Below are 19462 nucleotides of genomic sequence, written 5' to 3' on the forward strand. Positions count from 1 at the left end.
GTGAGCTGCCAGGGGTGACCCAGGACTTGGAAAACAGAGGCAGGAGAATGATGGATTGTGCCTTGTAGGGAGACTTCCCCAAAAGGAATTAATTGAACAAGAGTCAGATGCAGGCTTTGTCTTTAGGGGAAAGCTCTGGCTGCCCAGATCTCAAGGCTATTAAGGATTGGAGCAGAACCAAAACGCTAAGTCAGTGGTTCTTAGCCTCCCTATGCACGCTCCCTCATGCTGTGTTGACCCCAACCATATAACTATTTCCATTGCAACCTCTAACTGTAACTGTAATGTTGCTACTGTTGTGAATTGTAATGTAAATATCTGTGTTTTCTGATGATCTTTTTTTTTTAAAGATTTATTTATTTATTATATGTAAGTACACTGTAGCTGTCTTCAGACACACCAGAAGAGGGCGTCAGATCTCATTACAGATGGTTGTGAGCCACCATGTGGTTGCTGGGATTTGAACTCTGGACCTTTGGAAGAGCAGTCGGGTGCTCTTACCCACTGAGCCAATCTCACCAGCCCTTTTCTGATGGTCTTAGGTGACCCCTGTGAAAAGGCCGTTGTGACCCTTGTGAGGGTCACAACCCACAGGTTGAGAAACACTGTTCTAAATCATATTTTTTTTAGACAGGATTTCATTTAGCCCAAGCTGACCTTGAAGTTGGTATATAGCCAAGCACAACCTTGAATTTATTGTTTATTTTGAGACAGGTTTTCTCTCTCTCTGTTTTTTTTTTTTCCTAAGATTTATTTATTTTATGCCTATGAGTATATCACCATTGCTCTCTTCAGACACACCAGAAGAGGGCATCAGATCCCATTACAGATGGTTGCGAGCCACCATGTGGTTGCTGGGAATTGAACTCAGGACCTCTGGAAGAGCAGTCAGTTCTCTTAACCGCTGAGCCATCTCACCAGCCCCCTCTCTCTCTGGTTTTGTTTTTTGTTTTGTTTTGTTTTTGAGGCAGGGTTCTCTGTGTAGCCCTGGCTGTCCTGGAACTCACTCTATAGACCAGGCTGGCCTTGAACTCAGAAATCAGCCTGCCTCTGCCTCCCAAGTGCTGGGATTAAAGGTGTGTGCCACCATTGCCCTGCATTTGAGACAGGTTCTTACTGTGTAGCTCTGGCTGGCCTGGAATTCATATGTAGACCAGGGTAGCCACAAACTGAGAGAGATGCCTGCCTCTGCCTCCCAGGTGGTGGAGCTAAAGCTGTGCACTTCCACAACTAATAGCCTTGAGGTGTTTTGTTTTGTTTTGTTTTGTTTTGTTTTTCAAGACAAGGTTTCTCTGTTTTCTGGCTGTCCTAAAACTCACTTTGTAGACCAGGCTGGCCTCGAACTCAGAGATCCACCAGCTTCAGCCTCCTTTAATCCTGCTGGGATTAAAAACATGTGCCACCACCTCCTGACAATAGCCTTAATTTTTTTTTTTTTTTAAATATGAGTATAAGTGTCTTGCCTCCATGGCAGTGCATTTTGTGCGTGCCTGGTGACCTTGAGGCTAGAAGAGAGTGGCGGATAACTGGCACTGGAGGCTGTGAGCTGTTCTGTATATACGGTATGGGAATGGAAGTCCGGTCCTCTCGCTGATCTGTTTCTCTAGCCTCTGCGTCTGCCTCCCAAGTGCTGAAATCACAGGCAAGGGCCGCCACGCTCAGTTTCTTGCACATTCTAGACACACCCACTCCCAAGTGTGCTAAGTGATAGGAAAGGCGGCCAGCAGGTGCAGCGAGCTCTGCACTGTGCCAGGCGCTCCGCGTGGTCTAGCTCATGTCAACGTCACAGCCGTCCCAAAGGGCTGGCGTTCCCGCCCTCACCGCCTTTGCGCCGGAGTTGGCTTCTGCTGCCCCTTCCCGGCGCTATGGACTGCGGGCTGGAATACGACCTTCCTGCGGCCCCGCTCGCCCCTGCGCGTCCCCCGGGCGCGAAGGTGTCCTGAGCCGAGCTCTGACTCAGGATGTTCCGGCGCCAGTCCATGGAGGGGACCCCGGCCTACAAGCCCAAGGGATATCCCGACGGGACCACCCAACGCCGCCCTGTTCAGGGGCTGCCGATGCTGCTGCCCTTGCTCGAAGGCCGTGCGGGGCGAGATGTAGACGGCGCGAGGCGGCGGGACCGCAAGTCCCAGCGCCTGCCTTGCGGGTCCCCCGAGTCCCCGAACGCTCGGCGAGACCGTGGGACCGCGCGCGCACTGCTACTGCCGCCGCTGCAGCCGAGCAGCTCGGCCCGGGAGACGGGAACTCGGGGGAACCGGCAGCCCGCAGCCCGCGACAATCCTGACTCCCTGGGCACGCTGCTGGGGAAGCTGCTGCCCAACAAGTTCCGCCACTTCCTGCACCACCTGAGCTCCACGAGCACAGACCCAGAGGCGGACCGTGAGGCCGCGGGGATGGGGTGGGGAGTGGGTGTGTGTGCGCGGAGTCTGGGGTTCCCAAGCGAGGACTATCTCCATCTCAACGGGCTCTCCTCCTCCCCCTATTGTCCCCTCCCAGCACCCTCAGCGCCACAGAACCCTAGGAGTACATCAAATCACTGCCTAGCTTCTCGGTCTTCCAGCTGCTTATTCCTCCCAGACCTGTGGTAAGCGGAGGGGACCCTCTTGATGAAGGAGGGGTTGCCACCATGGTGGGCCTCTGCTCACATCAGCTGTGACCTCTTTCTCTTTGAGGGACCAACCATTGCACTGGGACAACAGTTTTAGAGAGAAGACTATCCTGGGGCTCCCAAGAGGTGAACTTGTCAGAGCCAAAAAGGCCCATCCGTGAGTAGTAGCTGTTGTGAGTACACACGTGCTATAATTTTGTAGCGTTGACTCTCTCCTCTCCTCCCACCTTCACGTGGGCTTGGGGGATGGAAAGGAGGTCATAGGCTTGCCTAACAATCACTTCTATTATTTCCCCAAGCCATGAGTTCTGGGAATGGGAACAGGAAGGCATTTGTTCGCTCCCTTGTTTCCAGGCATTTAGTAATGGATTTACCGTGTATCTATCGATCCACTCACCTATCCATCTTTGCACGCACCTAACCCCTTACTCACAAACCAGGTCTTCTAGAAGCTATTGTGAATTTCCATACACCTAGCCATTGAAGCATCTAACTGGCCATGAACTCATAACTGCCCCCAAACTGCTGGAATGCCAGACAGCCAGTCTTTTGTTTATGCAGAAATCCCCTCTGGCTATAGCAGCCTGACAGCTATCCTTTCATTCATATAAACCCAGGATGCCAATCATCTCTCCGCTAGTAATAAAGCCACCCACACGCTTACATGTTTGTCTGCATAACTATCCAGCTACCCAGCTGAGATCCATTCCTGAATCCACCTGCTGCTGAACTCTTCTCTCATTTAGAAGCATTACCCATGTATGAAGTTTTACTGTGTATCAGATGCTAGAGGAACAGACAATGAGAGATGGAACCAAGAAAGATCCCTGACATTAACCCACATTAATGTTCACCTGGAAATGGATGCTAAAGAGCTCTTAATGGAGAGGGGGGAAGGAAACAACAGGTTTAAACAGGCTGGAGCACAAGTGCAGGGTGAAGGCCATTGTCTGGGGGTTTAAAGACTAGAGAGTTGGATGTGGTGGTGCACACTTTTAATCCCAGTACTCTGGAGGCTCAAGTAAGCAACTCTGTGAGTTCAAGGCCAGCCTGGTCTACATAGTGATTCCAGAACAGCCAGGGCTACAAAGGAGACCCTGTCTCAATCAATTTAAGGAAGGACCAGATGGACCAGGGAACATGCATACAGAGCAAGCGTACCATTACTGTTCTGTCTGTATCCCTGGCAGACATTACTAATGGATCACTGCACATTTCTCTGACCCAGTTCTCTAGGATCAAAGTAGAGACTTAGGAGAATGGAGAGATGACTCAGCAGTTAAGAACACTGGCTGCTATTTCAGAGAACCCAGGTTCAGTTCCTAGCACCCACATAGCAGCTTACAGCTGTCTATAACTCCAGCTGTAGGAGATTCAACACCCTCACACAGACCTACATGCAGACAAAAAGTGGAGTCTAGAGTTGGACACTTATGTATACATAACATTCCTTCAGTACGATAGATTGCTTCAGTGAGTGATCTTCCCCAGGCAGGGAAGCATGGTGTCACTGTCGGGCAGAACCTAGGAGATGTCTCAGCCTCGCCCTGTTGCCAGGACAGAGCTGAGGTTCCACATGCACACACTGTGACCCTAACTAAGCCCCAACACCTATAGTCGGGTTCCCGGCTGCATGGCTCTTTGGTGGACAGTGAGAAACACACCCTATGCATCCACAAAGATGGCCCAGGATCAGTGGGTATGGGTGTGTAAATACATGTGGCCAAGGTGGAGAAGGTCCAATGGGGCATTTCTGAGTGATCAGGTAACCAGGCTGGCAGCCCAGCCCCTGAGGGAGAAGTGAACAGGTCTAACATTTTTATTACATACAAATATAACACACCCTCTATGGAGCACAACCCCACTGACAGGCCCTGTTCTAGGTGCCTCCCCACACGGGGTACTCCACTCTCCCAGTTCCTGTGACGGCGGGCGGAATGATCCCGCCTGTAACAGAGCACATGACCGGAAGGAGAAAAGTGACAAGTGGAACCCTGAGGACAGTGTGCCCCGGCTCACACGGCCTCGGCGGCACAATCGAGGCTGACAGCTATCGTGACAGCTCGAAACTAGAGACGCTTCTTCAGCCCGGCATACCCTCGACAGGATGCTCTTGCAGCCCACCCCATCTCTTCACACCTGTGCTGAGGAAGGGGTGGGGCACCATCATTTCCTTATTTTTATTTCTATCTGCTTATTTGTCAACCCGTAGCCCAGGCTGGATTCACACTCACTATGTAGCCAAGGATGGCCTTTAACTCTTGATCCTTTGACCTCCCACTCCCAAGTGTCCCACCCGCCACACCGTGCCTGGCTTAATCTTCATCACAGAGGAGGAGACAGGTTTCCGTGTGTCAGGACCTCTCCATGGCTCTAGCCTGCTGTCTGAGAGTGGCAGCTGTGGGCCAGACATCTCTGTGCCTCAGTCTCCTCACTTGTAATTGGAATAGTGACAGGGTTTCGTGGGATAAAACATGTCACATGATGACTGGAAGGAGCACGTGTGACTGGTAGAGCTCTGCCACCAACCAAAATCTGTCCAAGATTTATATTTTGTTTGGGTGGGTGAGGGCAGGGTGTTCACCTGAGCCCTGGTGCCTGCAGAGGCCAGAAGAAGGTGTCAGATTACCTCAGGAGTGGAAGTCACAGACAGTAAGCCGACAATGTGGGTGCTAGGACCAAATCCAGGTCCTCTTCAGGAGCACTCAGGAATGCACGCTTAAAGGCTGAGCCATCTCTCCAAGCCCTACCTAAGATCTTACGAGGAGCCCTGCTCCCAGGCCTCTCATTTCCTCTCAGCAGACTCCACAGCACACAGGTACCCAAAGTGAAGACTGTGCTCATTTGCAGCCCCGCTGGAGAAGGCTCAAGACCCCGAAAACGCTATTGTCCCTTCCGGGTACGATTCGCAGACGAGACCCTGCAGGACACAGCACTCCGGTACTGGGAACGCAACCGGGCAGGTGAGCACACAGAAGATTCCAGAAAAAAACAAAACAACAAAAAAAAAACTAGCGAGGAGTGCAGAGGCCACAGGTTGTGGCTCCAGGTCCTTAGAGAGCAGGGCAGGCCAATGACTCTACAGAGAGGTAGCAGAGGTGGGTGGCATTGGGCACATGGTGCCAAGGAAACAATGGCTGCCCGGGCCCTGTTAGCATTAAAGAGCCCTTCCTCAGCCACCACAGTTTACTGTTTCCCAGTCCCTCACAGAGTCCAAGGGTCAGGTTGACCAGATGTCCAGCAAGTCTTAGAAGAGGAAATATCTTCTCTCTTGAAAAATGTTGAAAGGGTCTAAGAGAGAAACTCAGAACCCCAGGCAGGAGCGAACCTCTCAGCTCTAGGGGTGGCTTCCTTTGACTTGTGTGAATGGGTGGCTGGGAGCAGGTAGGCCAATGAGAAAGACAAGACTTTCTGGTACCCAGCCTCTGTCCTCCAGACTCAGTAGCCCCAGGACACCTCCCCTTAACACTCACATGAATCAGGGAAGCCCAACTTCTGGCTATATTTTGTGCATGTGTGTGCTTCACATGCTAATAGACTTTTCAGCTAATAGACTTGAGAGCTCGTGTGCCTACTAAGACTAGCAATGCAGACTTGTCTTTTTTGAAACAGAGTCTCATGTATCCCAGGTTGACCTTGAAATTCTAGTCCTCCTGCCTACTAATGCTGCACTCCGGCTTCTGGTTATTTTGATTGCAGAGGAAATTGAGGCAAAGGGTGGTTGTGTAAGAGCCATGGAAGCCTAGAACCGAGGGCAGAGTGCTCCAGAAATCCTAGGACAGGCCAAGCACTGTGGCACACCCCCCATAGCATCAGGTTCAAGCCTCCCTCGGCTTCTCCCATCAGAGGTAGCCTCTGGGATTCCAGCCCCGAGAGACCCCTCCCCTCCAACCCCTGCGGATTCTTGGCATCCTCTGGAATTTCCAAAGTGGGGTACCTGGCCCTCCTACTTTAGAGAAAAGGGGCCCATTGGCGGTTGGAGCAGAAGTAGGACCACGACAGGGATCAGCTTTGTGGTATAGCAGAAATAGTCACAGGGAGGTAGTTTTAAAACATAGGACTTCTCTGGAGGCAACCGTCAGGCACTGGGGAGCCTGCGGTTGCCATGGAGACAGGGCTCTGTCTAGCCTTGCCAGTCAGAGGAAGGAGAGAGGGTGGGGGCGTGTCAGTATGCCCCTCCCTGGGGGAGGGGACAGGGAACTCACTCTGCTCTCTCTCTCTCTCTCTCTTCTAGTCCGGCAGAATATCTTTCCGAGTGAGCAGACAGCTTTGCCAGCTGTGTCTGTGTCAGAACGGGTGCTCGGGAGTGTTGGGAGATGGTTGGACAGTCTGCCCAGAGCCCTTTATCCCAGGGCCCAAGACACTGTGGCCAGCTCCTCATTCTGGACCTGCCCCCGAGTGTGAGGCTCTGTGGGTAGAGGAAGCAGAAGGGTTGTGGTCTAGGTCCTCCAGCTACAAACTGTACGTGGGTCTGGAACTCAGGGCCAAAAAACTATAGGCACCCCTCTCCCCAACAGGTCAGCTCAGGAACCACAGCTCTACCTTTCTGAGGATGCCTCCGTGAGCAGCCACCTACCCTTCATCTCCAGGGCCACCATCCCAAGGCCACGGGGAGGCCTCAGAACCTTCCTGGACACCCCTAACAATGTGGATCAGGTGGGCAAATTGCCCCATCCCTGGAACCAGAAGCTGGTGAGCAGCCCAGGGCAGCCCGCCAGCAGAAGCACCAGCCCTCAGTGACTCTGTAGGGGACCCTCTCTGTTGAGTCACCATGGGGTTTATGGCTTGGATTTGTGTGGCCTGACCTCCCTCAGGGTGGAGCCAAGGGGGAGGAGGCCCTTGAGCCAGGCTAATGAGTGGGTGGGCTGTGCTTCAGCCTAGGACAGTTGTAATGTGGAACCACCTGCTCCCCTACCCCCGCCTGCCCCTGGGACCTGTCTCCTCCCACCTGGACTCCCAGGGGACTGCTCCCTGTCTCCTCCCTGGGGTCCCCTCAGCAGTGCCATGCCAGGCATCCTTCTCCCTCTAGGAATCCTTTCTGCCCAGTTTGGTGCTGCAGTCTGTCCTGAAGCAAGGCCGCCCTAAGGGCTACCAGCTGCTCCTGCCGTCCACCACAAACCGGCAGCAGGCTCACAGGTGAATGCCTACCAGAGCTCCCCCCTGCTCAGGAGTGTACCCATGCCAGGCAATGAGGAGAGTGCTTCTTCGCCCCACAAATAAACACACCTCCCAGGTGCCTGGGATGGATCACTAGGTCTCCCAGGAAAAGCCACTCTAGGTGCCTGATTGGGGACCACTTGGGGTTCCTGGGTGAGGGAGATTGGTGTGGGCTCACACAGCTGGGATGAAGCTGATGACAGCTGGATATTGGGGGTGGGAGACAGTGCAGCCCAGGGGCTCAGCTTGTCCCAGGGAATGCTTTCCCAAGGGGTGGACCACTCACTACACAACCCCAAACCTAAATCTGAAGGAGACCCCCAGCCATAACCTCAGCCTAGGAGAGTGGATAAACAACTTCTTGTCTTTAGCGCCAGAGTTTTTCTCTGTCCACCTTTTAGTACATGATATGGGTATCCAGACCCTGTGTATGGGTAATCCTTAGTTCTCTTATCTGCTCCGGTGTTCAAATCCACATGGGGAAAGTGGCCTGAGTCACCGTGGCAGGCCTCCTAGAATTTATCTACTGCATTAACATAGATACTGCCATACACCTGGGTGCCCCATCACTCCATGTCCGAACCCCTGGGGGAAGCCTGGGTGCCGCCCCTCCCTCTTTGGAGTTTCACTTTGTTCTTGCGCTCTGGCCAGGTCTTTATCGCCACCTGCTGGCCCTTGAAGAAACGTCTCGGACTCGGTGCGGAGTGGAGTCTAACGGGGAGGACGGAATGCTAAAGCTGGGGGTTTGGGTTGGACTGGGCCGGTCATCTTAGGGACCAGATGGGCTGGGGATGATGAAGGGCTGACCCGGCATGCGACGCGATGCATCAACGTCAACAGCGCTGGGCTGGAACGGGGTTCGGTCCCTTTCTGAGCTTTCAGGCTGTGACCCAAGATGTGGAATCCCCGTTTCTCTGGCTTGCTGCGCGCCGCGCGTGCCGGGTCTGCCAGTTTCCCCGGCCGCCTGCAGCGCCGCACCGCACCGCGCGGGGGCAGTGTTGGCCTGGCTTTGCGCCGCGAAACTTCAGCTCTCGTCCGGGTGTCGTTGTCAGAAACTTTCCCCTAGGCAGTGCTCACTGTGATGGGTTTGGCGCGTCCCACTGTGGGAATCCAGTCTCCAACCTGCAACCCTGAGACCTGGCCTTCACGGAGAGTCTGGGAACACACAGAGCGGACCACGCAAGGAGAAAAACTTGGACGTTGAAGTAGGACACACACACACACACACACACACACACACACTGCATACCACATACACTATAGAGATCCCACACATAGAACACCTCAAGCACAGAAACAGGACACGTGGAGACATACTTGCACGTGCTCAAATGCGTGCGTGTGCACACACACACACATACACCACAGAGACCCCACACACAGGATAGCACATACACAGCCACCACCTGGAGACCCCACACACAGGGAGAACACACAGACACACCATACCACACTAATAGAGACCCCACACACATAGAAAACCATACTACAGATGTTCACAACAGATACTGCCAGGTACACGACACATAGTAAACATATTATATATATATATACCATGTACAGACCCCACACATGGAGAGGCACATACTGCACACACACATACATAGAGACAACACATACCACATAGTCCATATTTATGGAGACACACCACAGATATGCATGGACACGGAGAGACACACATGTAACACATACACATGGAAAAACACAGATACAAAGAGCTATCCACACACATACCACATAAACAGACAGCACATTGACACATATGACCATACAGATGGCAAACAGACATGGTCCCACATGGAGAAGACGAGTGTGCATACACACACACACACACACACACACAGCCCATTGCACACACAGAGATAACACACTTCAGAACATGTGTTGCATATTGAAGCATGGACCTCTGGAGTACCGGGTCCCAGAGAACTGGTACTCCAGAGAGGTGGTATCTGCCTGCAGCCACAACATCGACGTTCATGTGACACCTGAACTTAGGTGACCAAGAAGGCTCTGGGAATGCTGAGGCTGGGGAAAGACCCTTTCCGGTGACCTCGGTCCTGGGTTTTTTGTCTCTCCTCAGAGAGGTCCCATTCTCCTTCCCAGAGTCCACACTGAACGTTTTTGTCTGGATGGTTGAGCAGGGTCTCACACGGAGCTTTGGCTGATCTGTGACTTGTTTTGTAGACCTGGTACTCAGAGACCTGCCTGCCTTGCCCACCTCAGGGTTAGGATTAAAGTGAGTGCCACCATACCTACCGTGTGCCTCATGAGGCCTTTGACAGGTGGCCCCAGGCACAGGGGAGCTAGGGGAAAATCCTAGCTTTGGGTCTGTTCCCAGTAGCATAGCGGGTATCTTATCTGTGAGCCGTGTGCTTTGGGGCCAGTCTGTTCCTCTCCCCTTGTGAGGCCTTCCCATCGCTCTCATTTCCCTGATCACCGTCACAGACTATGTCCCTTGGGCCAAGTTGAGTGGAGAAGGGGAACTAGGCTTGTTGGGGTGACAGCTGGGGGGTGTCTCCTATCCAGACAGGAAGCTCTGTCCCTTTCTCTGGAATGTCCCCTGCCATGTAAGCCTCTGTAACCTGTACCCAGGAGGTGGCTTATTAGCCCTAGAAGTGAGGGGTGGTTGTGTATGCTGTACCGCGTGTGAGGAGTAGGGTCCAGTCCCCACAGTGTGGCCCTGGAGAGATGGCTCAGTGTCTAGCTGCTCTCGTAGAGACTCTGGGGTTAGTTTCTAGCACCCGCACCTGGCAGTTCACAGCTGCCTGTAATTTCAACTTCTCTTCTGGACTCTAACTTCTCTCATGGTCATTCACATGTGTGCATGCTCATGTGCACGTGTGTGTGTGTGTGTGTGTGCACATTACCAACACAATTAAACTTTTTTTTTTCCTGACAGTGTCACATTATGCAGCTCTGGCTGTCCTGGAACTCACTCTATAGACCAGGCTGACCTTGAACTTAGAGAGATCCTCCTGCCTCTGCCTCCCAAGTGTGGAGAGATCAAAGGTGTATACCACTATGCTTGGCTTTAAAAATAAGCCCTTGAAAGAGAGAGAGCGAGAAAAAACTGGAATTTGTGGCACATGGGTTTAATCCCAGCACTTGAGAGGCAGAGGCAGGAGAGAATCTCAGTGTTCGAGGCCAGCCTGGTCTACAAAGCTCTAGGTAACCCTGAGCACCCTAAAGCCAGAGAGACAGATACTGACCCACGCACAGCTTCCTGCAGCCTGCCAGGCTTCAGCTGGACACGGGGTTTCTTCAGAAACCATGCTCAGGAGAGCTCTTTCCTGGGAAACTGAGGCCCAGAGAGGTCTAACACATCCTGAGCCCACCGTTGGCAGTGTTGCTCCCACCAGAGGCTGTCCTGATGGGGTAGCTCTGTGCATCCTACCCCCCCCCCCAGTAGGGACTGAAGCCTCAGCAGGGGAGGTGACTTGGCAGACTGGCCTGGGAAGAAGGGACTGATATCAAGATGGTTCCCTGGAGGCCAGACAGGACCCTCGCAGGCAGCTAGCAAGTCCAGGCAGGCCTAGGAAAAGCGTTGTTCTCCAGTGAAACCAGCCATACTGGCACCCTAGGGATGCCAGCTGCCATTGTACTGTCCAGGAGGACTAAGGTCTCCCAAACGCTCATGGAGACCTCAGTTGGATGGATATGCTGGCATCGTGAGTCGGGCCTCTGAGTGCTGATGGGGTTCCAAGACAGTCCCTGCAAAGCAAGTGTCCCATGGGAGAGGCTGCATGCTTCCCATTACCCAGTGTCCGTAAGAAAGATGAGTGATCCTGGTCTGGAGAGATGGCTCAGTGGTTAAAAAATACTGGCCATCCTTATAAAGGACAAGAGATTAGTCCCCAGTGCCCACATGGTGGCTCACAGCTGCCTGTAAATCTAGTTACATCCCAGGCATAGATGTCTTTTCTGGCCTTCATGGGCAACCAACACACATGTGGTACACATACATACATGCAGGCAAAACACCCATATGCATAAAGTGATACTGAGGAGGGCTGAGGCAGGGGCACTCCACAAACCACCAGTGACTGCCCCAAGTGCCCAGCTGTGCTTTCTGGCCCATGGCCTTGAACTTTGGCCTCTCTGCTGTGTGTAGTCCATGGGACTGTTGCAGCAGCTTGTCTCTTGAAGGGCCAAGACTAAGCACCCAGTATGGGCCACACATGCTGCCCTGCCCCAAGTTCATGGCAGGCACTGGGCTGGCCAGCACTGCAATTGTGCTGTCCTCAGGGCCAGGTCTTGTGAGCAAGGTAAAATACTGACTGTTTCTGACGCTGGCATGAGGGGTTGGAATGTGGATTCGGAGACCCTAGAAAAGTGGGACCTTTTTCTGCTGACCCTTGAGCTTGTCACAGGACTGTGGGTATTAGCTCACGTCAGGAGGAAGGTCAGGCAGAGAACTCCAACCCCTCCGCCCCTGCCTGTTAGTATCCACTCTACTAGGCATGCATATGGGTCTAGGACAGTGTGTGATGGTGGGCAGGCCCAGGATGCAGGAGGAGAGGCCTGGCCCAGCCTCTGCAGCCCCGTAACCCAGTTCCCAGTGTGGTGAGGAAGCGCCATTGCTACATCAGATTTGCACACGGATTCTACTCAAATCCTGCTTTGTAGCGGGGTGTGATGAAGCATGTCTGTGATTCCAGCACTCGGGAGGTAGAGACAGAGTCAGGAGCTGGAGGCCAGCCTGAGCTATGTGAGACCTTGTCTCAAAACCACTGAAGTAAGGATGAGCATTTCCCGGGGCTCAGGGCTTGGCTAGCAGACAGAAAGCCCTGTGTACAGTCCCCAGCACCTCATAAATTGGGTTTGGTGGTACATGCCTTTATTGTCAGTACTCGGGAGGTAGAGACAGGATGATCAGAAGTTCCAGGTTAGCCTTTGCTACATCCTGAGTTCAAGACCAGCCTGAGCTACATGAAACTCTCTTACAAAACAAAAACTGAGCCAGGCAATGGTAGCACACACATTTAATCCCAGCATCCAGGAGGCAGAGGCAGGCAGATCTCTGTGAGTTTGAGACCAGCCTGGTCTACCCAATGAGTTCTGGGACAGTCATGGGCACATACAGAGGAGCCCTGTCTTAGAAAAACAAAACCAAAAAGCTGGGGCTGTAGTTGGCTCAGCAATGAGGAACACTGGCTGCTCTTGCAGAGAACCCAAGCTCGGTTCCCAGCACCCACAGGGCAGCTCACACCATTTCTAACTCCAGTTCCAAAAGATCCGGCCCTGCCTTCCAGCCTCCACAGGCACCAGAAATGAATATGGTGCACAGATAAAAATATATGTAGGCAAAACAGTTGTACACAGAAAATAAAAATAAGTCTGCACAGAAAAGCAAAGGCAAAATTCTTGAAGCCAGCTTTGTGCACCCCGCTTCATAGCCTACCACGGCTGCTGAGCTGTTCGGTTGGAGACACTGAGCCCCAGAGTATCTCAGGGCAAGTGTGGGTATTCTTGTCAGCTGTGTGGAGTCACCAGCTCTCTGTGCCATGTCTCCAGACCTCCACATAGCCTCTCTCCTGTTCTAATTGCAAGACCTGACACCAAAGAGGTAAAAGAACTGGGTGATTTCACAAGAGACTCAGAGGTGCAGCTACTGTGTGGGGTCACACAGCTGAGCCAATGAACCCAGGAAGGTGGCTTGCTTGTCAGGATCAGGCCCTGTCCACCCGGGAAACTGGACACGACTGCCTCTCTGAATCTTTGTCCTCTCACCAAGGTCAGGCAGGGAAGGTAAGAATTGGGTACAGGATCCTCTCAGGTCCCCAGGCAGAAGAGGTGGCTGGTCCACTAGGTCCCAGTGATAAGCACCAGGAACTCAGTCCGTCTAGGCTCCAGGGAGGGCTGAGCTCTATGGCTGAGGAAGAACCTAGTGCTATAACCACTCCAGTAAGCCTTAGGCTGAAAGCATTGTTTGATTGTGGTGTGTGTGTGTGTGTGTGTGTGTGTATGTGTGTGGGGGGTGGTTTGTTTGTTCAGGGGTTTTTTGTTTTGCTTTGCTTTTTTTGACTTCTTTTATTAGATATTTTCTTCATTTACATTTCAAATGCTATCCCAAAAGTCTCCTATACCCTCCCCCCACCCTGCTCACCTACCCACTCACTCCCACTTCTTGGCCCTGGCTTTCTCCTGTTCTGGGGCATATAAAGTTCTCTAGACCAAGGGGCCTCTCTTCCCAATGATGGCCGACTAGGCCATCTTCTGCTAAATATGCAGCTAGAGACACGAGCTCTGGGGGTACTGGTTAGTTCATATTGTTGTTCCACCTATAGGATTGCAGACCCCCTTCAGCTCTTGGATACTTTCTCCAGCTCCTCCATTGGGGGCCCTGTGTTCCATCCACTAGCTGACTGTGAGTTGCTTTGCTTTTTTAAGACAGAATCTCTCTGTACAATCCAGGCTGGCTCCAATCTCAGAGATCCTCCTGCCTCTGCCTTCTGAACACCGGAATTAAAGGTGTGAACCAGCCACCCCTGGCCCTCATGTGTGTGTTTCTTTCATTTTGCTTTTATTTATATGTGGACCTCTGTGTATATATGTGCATCATGTGTGTGCAGGTGCCAGAAAGCAGCCAGAAAGCATCAGGATCCTGGCTGTGAGCCACCTGATATACAGACACACACAGCCAGACACACACTCACACACACACACATATACTCATAGAGAAACCCTCAGACACCTCTCACACACATACACATACAGACACACAGAGAGAGACACACACAGACATCCCTACCACACAGAGATATACACAGACACATAGACATATACATACACAAACACACATACACAGAGACACATTCATGCACACAGAGACAGACATAAACCGATACATTCATACACACACATTCACACACAGATAGACATAGGCACACACAAATACACACACAGAGACACACACTCTCACACACAGATGCACACACATAGATACAGACACACACAGAGACACTCCCACATACACAGAGACCAGACACACATTCACAGACACACACACACATATACAGAGACAAACACACACATAAACACACAGACATAGACATATAAACATTCAGAAATATACTTACACATAGACACACATACATAGACATAGATACACAGACACACACTGACAGAGACACCCACACACACTTAGACACTTCCTCTCCCACACTCACAGACACACATTCACACACAGGCACATTCACACAGACACTCACAGACACACTCACATACACAGAGACAAACACAAACATACACATTCACATACTCACACAGAAACACATTCTTACACACACGCACACACACACACACTTAAGGCCCTCTCCTAAAGGAACCCACACTGCCACCCACGTGGTGAGAGTCTGATAGCATCAGCTTGAGCCTCAGCCTGAGGACACAGAGAGGTTGGTCGGATCCTGCAGCTCACAGGGCTAGGAAGTGACTGATGGAGGATGCAAGCAGGCTGTCTGGCGCAGGCCACAGCCCTCACAAATCACACAAGTGTGCACAGCCCCTCCATAACCTCCAGGCTCAGGCCTGGGACCCTGGAGGGAAAGCCCTGGCTAAGCGCTCGGACCTGAGCTGGCTAGACTGGAGACTGCAGTCCCTGTGAGACCCAGCTGGAGATGCCAGGGAAGGACCAGCAAGAAGTGGTGCTGACACAGTGAGGAAAGTGACAGACAGCGAGGACCACCGCTTCCCCTCCCCCCTGTTATCCTTCTCCCAGCTCAGTGCCCCATCTCCTACCCACAGCATCCTCCTAACCCCAGTCCTGACTCCCACCCTCTCCCCAGCCTCCCCTTTCCTTCCCTTTCTGCCTTCTCTCTCTCTAGTATTTCTGCCTCTTTTCTTCCCTCTTCCCTCTGTCCTCTCTCCGACCCTCCCCCAGCGCAGACCGGGTGTTTTGTCCACCCCACCACCAGCTGTCCACACTCTAGAGAAGCGGCACAACCTTGTCCCCACAACCAAGGAGGGGGGCTGTCTACCCCTAGCCTCAGGCTGAGGCTGCAACTCAAGCAGGACCCAGGGCACGAATCCCTGCTGGGGGAAGGGAATGCCTCCTCCCTTCAGGAACATCCAGAGTTGGTAGCCGTGGAGACCCTAATAATATTTCCAGCAGCTCCCAAGGTTTGAATCTAACTTGCAAATGCCCCCTTTGATCTCCCTCCTTGGGTGGTTAGGTGCTGCTGAAGCAGGGTCCAGAAAGGCATAGAGACTGGCCAGCCCCTCTGCAGTTGCTCTCAGCCAGGTTGATTCTGCAGTGTGGTGAAGTCCTGCATGCTCAGTTTTGATATCCCCGCTGGCTTGCCACCTTCATAGTATCCACCACCAGCATCTCCCTGGGCCGTTCTCCAAATCCCACGGTAGTTCCTGTGCTCCTTCACCTCAGCCTCTGCCCACACCCTCATGTTCTCTGCAGCAGGCCCCTGACTTCTGTATGCTATGTTGTTGAGCCGAACTCATTCATGCCCCAGGGCCTTTGCACGTGTGGCTCTCCTTCCGGAGACAGGGACGCTGTACTTGACAGCCCTGTTGAATCTGAGCATGGGTTCACTGGAGCTTTCTCACGCTCAAACCGAGCTTCAGTCACACATCCCTACAGCACAGGGACAGCTCTCAATGAACCCCTGCAGCACAGCCTGCCTCTGCACACACTGGGCAGAGGCTGGGCCCTCTCTGTGAGCATCTCATATCCTGGATCTCAGTTTCCCTGCCTGTAAGGATGGGGGGCACGGGGGGGGGGCGGGGTGCCGAGCCCTGCACTTGCTGTCTGAGGGTTCTGCCAGGCTCCTCTGGGCTTGCAGGACTCACATTCATTTCACGCTATCTGACTTCTGTGATTATCTGATTTTTCCAAGGAAGGAATTTTAAATCTCCAGCCTGAGGAGTTGTCCCATCCCACCAACCCGGATGCACCTGGAGCCCTGAGGGAGGCTTGGGAAAACTGTCCCTCCCCAGCAGGTGAGCCTGACACCGAAGAAGACCCTCTAGAGTTCTGTAATCACAGTTTCACAGAGAGTGGGGTCACCACAGCCTTGGGTCAGTGCAGTAAAATGGAGTGTGTGTGTGTGTGTGTGTGTGTGTGCGCGCGCGCGCACATACTCACACTTGTGCTTACATTGACATGCACACAGGGAAATCTGTCAGGACCCAGACAAACCAGTACAAATTGTGGCTTCCATCCAGGGGACCCTCTTCCCTCTTTGTTTTTGTTTATTTGCTTGCTTGGTTGCTTGCTTTTTGAGACAGGGTTTCTGTCTGTAGCTCTGGCTCTCCTAGAACTCACTCTGTAGACCAGGCTGGCCTCAAACTTAAAAGAGATCTGTCTGCCTCTGCCTCCTGAGTACTGGGATTAGACACCACCACCACCACCACCACCCTGCTCTTTTTTGAAGGTGGAGTCTCGCTGTGTAGCTCAGACTGGCCCAGATCTCACTGTAAACCAGGCTGGCCTCAAACCCAAACTCAAAGAGATTTGCCTGTCTCTGCCTCCCTGGAAGCCCCACTCCCACATAGCTTCAACTCGGTCATTTCTGTGTTCCTCAGTGGCCCCCTGTGTGTGTGGGGGGTGGGGGGTCATAATGTCCACCTCCAGCCTCCCTGCTTGAACTGAGCATAGGACCTGCCTGTCTCCGCCAGAGGCTGTCTGTCTGTGATGCAGTCTCTAGGGTCTGAGGCCAGAAGTGCCATCCTGCTCAGCACCCATCTTTGTTTTTTACCAGGTTGTGTGGCCCAGTGCCTCAGTTTCTCCCTGTGTAAAATGGAGATGCTATGTGCATCTCTGGAAGGGCAATCTATTGCAAGTGTCACGTGTTAAGGTCAGAGCCTAGACTTTCCCCACAGGCTGTGTGACCTGGGGGCAAGTCACCTGCCCGCTCTGAACTTGCAGAGGCGTAACAGAGAAAGGATATAAGGTTATATTGTACCTGCAAGGGGGGTGGGGGGATCAGCTGTGTGTGGACAGCTAGAGTGGTCTGTACAGCGCTAACCTCCTAAAAGACCCCTCCCAGAGGTCAGCCCGAGCCTGAGATTGCTGGTCAGGGAGACGGGCAGCTGGAGAAGCCGAGGCCCAGAGACAGGCAGTGGCATGCAGAGGTCACACAGCTCTGTGCAGCTTTGCATCCCCACGTCCTCCCTCCCCTGGCCTGCAGGGACTCGCTGAAGCCCAGAGCGGCCTCCCGGGGAGTCGGCTCCCAGCCGGGATGAAAGGGAGCCTGGCAAAGCCACCTCCCCAAGGCCCGCCCGCCCCTTCCGCAACCGGATCCCGTGGCGGCCGCTTTGATGTCCCGGCCCTCGCTGGGGAGGGCGGCCCGGGGGACTCCCAGGCCGACTTGAAAGGGTGAGCCGGGTCTTCCCAGGACCGCGGAAAAGGATGGGGGGGGGGACGACAGAGAAGGATCGCTCCCAACAACACGTCCTTCCTGGGAGCCCAAGGGCGCTCCAGGACCCCTGGTTGCAACGTTCAAGGCTTTGCAGGGACGCTCCGCCTCTGACACCTCTGTGAACTCCAGACAAGGGGACTGTGGCTGTTCATGCAGGCCCATCTAGCGTTTGCTGTTCCCAGAGCGGAAACTCCCATTTGGTTCCCCTGGCGGCCAAGCTCTCTTTGGGGCCCTTGCTGAACCCACTCCCCCAAGGGCTTGGGCTCCAGGAAGCCAAGGGAGCCCACCGGGCATGTTTCACGGCATGTATTGGGGTGGGGTGGGAGCCCATGGATAAACCCGGGCCAGCCTGGGGTTTCAAGTCCCTCCTAGGAACCACTGTTCTGGTTTGTCAGTGGTGTCACACGGACTGGCTATGTCTGTGATCACCCAAGGATGAGTGAGGCACTGGACAAACAAACAAGACTGTCACCCTCTCTCCTGCACACAGCTTTCTTGCGAACTTTGTGGCCAGCCTCATACACATCCTTCTATGCCCCATCAAAATGTTCCCTCCTTTGGAGACAGACCTCTGGCCCTTTGCATAGACAGGTTCAGCCCTTTGAAGAATGCCCTTTCTTTCTTGATTTGATGGTAACTGGTCCTCCCCAACTAGACTAGGGGCTGCAGGGAAAGTAGAAGCTATGAGGGTCTCAAATCTAAAATGCATGTACCCACAATCCCTTTCTGCCTCCCTCCCCCACCTCCCTCCTTCCTTTGAACCCAGGACCTTGCACATGTAGGCGAATGCTGTATGACCCAGCTACATCCCTGCCCACCTTTCCTACTTTTTTTTTTAAGTATTTTTTTTTTCTTTTGTATTGTTTTGAGGCAGGGTCTCAAATTGTTGAGGGTTTCAAGGCAGCTACAGAGACATTGACTCAAACCCAAACCAAACGAAATCCTATAGCTTTTAACCACACAGTACACAATGGTTGCTCCTGCTCCAGACTCCAGCTTCCCGTTCTTGTCAAGAAAAGAGATATCGGTCAGGGGGATGGGAACGGGCCGGGGGATGGGGAGGGACACGCGCGCGCCTCTGTGTGTGTGTGTGTGTGTGTGTGTGTGTGTGTGTGTGTGTCTGTGTGTCTGTGTGTCTGTGTGCGCGCGCGCTCTACCCAATGCTTTCACAGAAAACTTCTGCTGACATCTCATTGGCCAGCGTTTGGTCACATGGCTAAGGAAACTGGGAAATGTAGTCTCCAAAACACGCAGCAAGCAACCCAGCAAAAGCTGAGGACTGCTTTTCCTTGGGAAAAGAAGCAGACCTAGAGGCCCA

At 53.0% G+C, this 19462-nt stretch overlaps 1 protein-coding gene across 4 annotated transcripts; it reads left to right on the forward strand.

Annotated features, from left to right (window-relative positions):
• The first annotated feature begins 1829 nt into the window (after positions 1-1829).
• CUNH9orf50 (chromosome unknown C9orf50 homolog) lies at positions 1830-16671 on the forward strand. Of its 4 annotated transcripts, none has more exons than XM_085830894.1 (8): positions 1830-2379; positions 2497-2584; positions 2673-2765; positions 5459-5571; positions 6843-7008; positions 7126-7300; positions 7638-7744; positions 16621-16671. In XM_085830894.1, exons 1-8 carry the CDS (start codon positions 1962-1964, stop codon positions 16631-16633), a joined length of 1173 nt encoding a protein of 390 aa, XP_085687020.1. In that variant the 5' UTR covers positions 1830-1961; the 3' UTR covers positions 16634-16671. The 4 variants fall into 4 exon arrangements, with proteins under 4 accessions (XP_085687020.1, XP_021011338.2, XP_085687022.1 ...); XM_021155679.3 differs by lacking the exon at positions 16621-16671 and adding an exon at positions 8417-8796; XM_085830896.1 differs by lacking the exon at positions 16621-16671 and adding an exon at positions 8417-8780 and having other exon boundaries at positions 1832-2379; positions 7126-7264.
• The last annotated feature ends 2791 nt before the right edge of the window (positions 16672-19462 follow it).

Source organism: Mus caroli, unplaced genomic scaffold (assembly GCF_978045245.1).
Source record: "Mus caroli unplaced genomic scaffold, Mus_caroli_1 scaffold_2, whole genome shotgun sequence".
NCBI classification, from domain to species: Eukaryota; Metazoa; Chordata; class Mammalia; order Rodentia; family Muridae; genus Mus; species Mus caroli.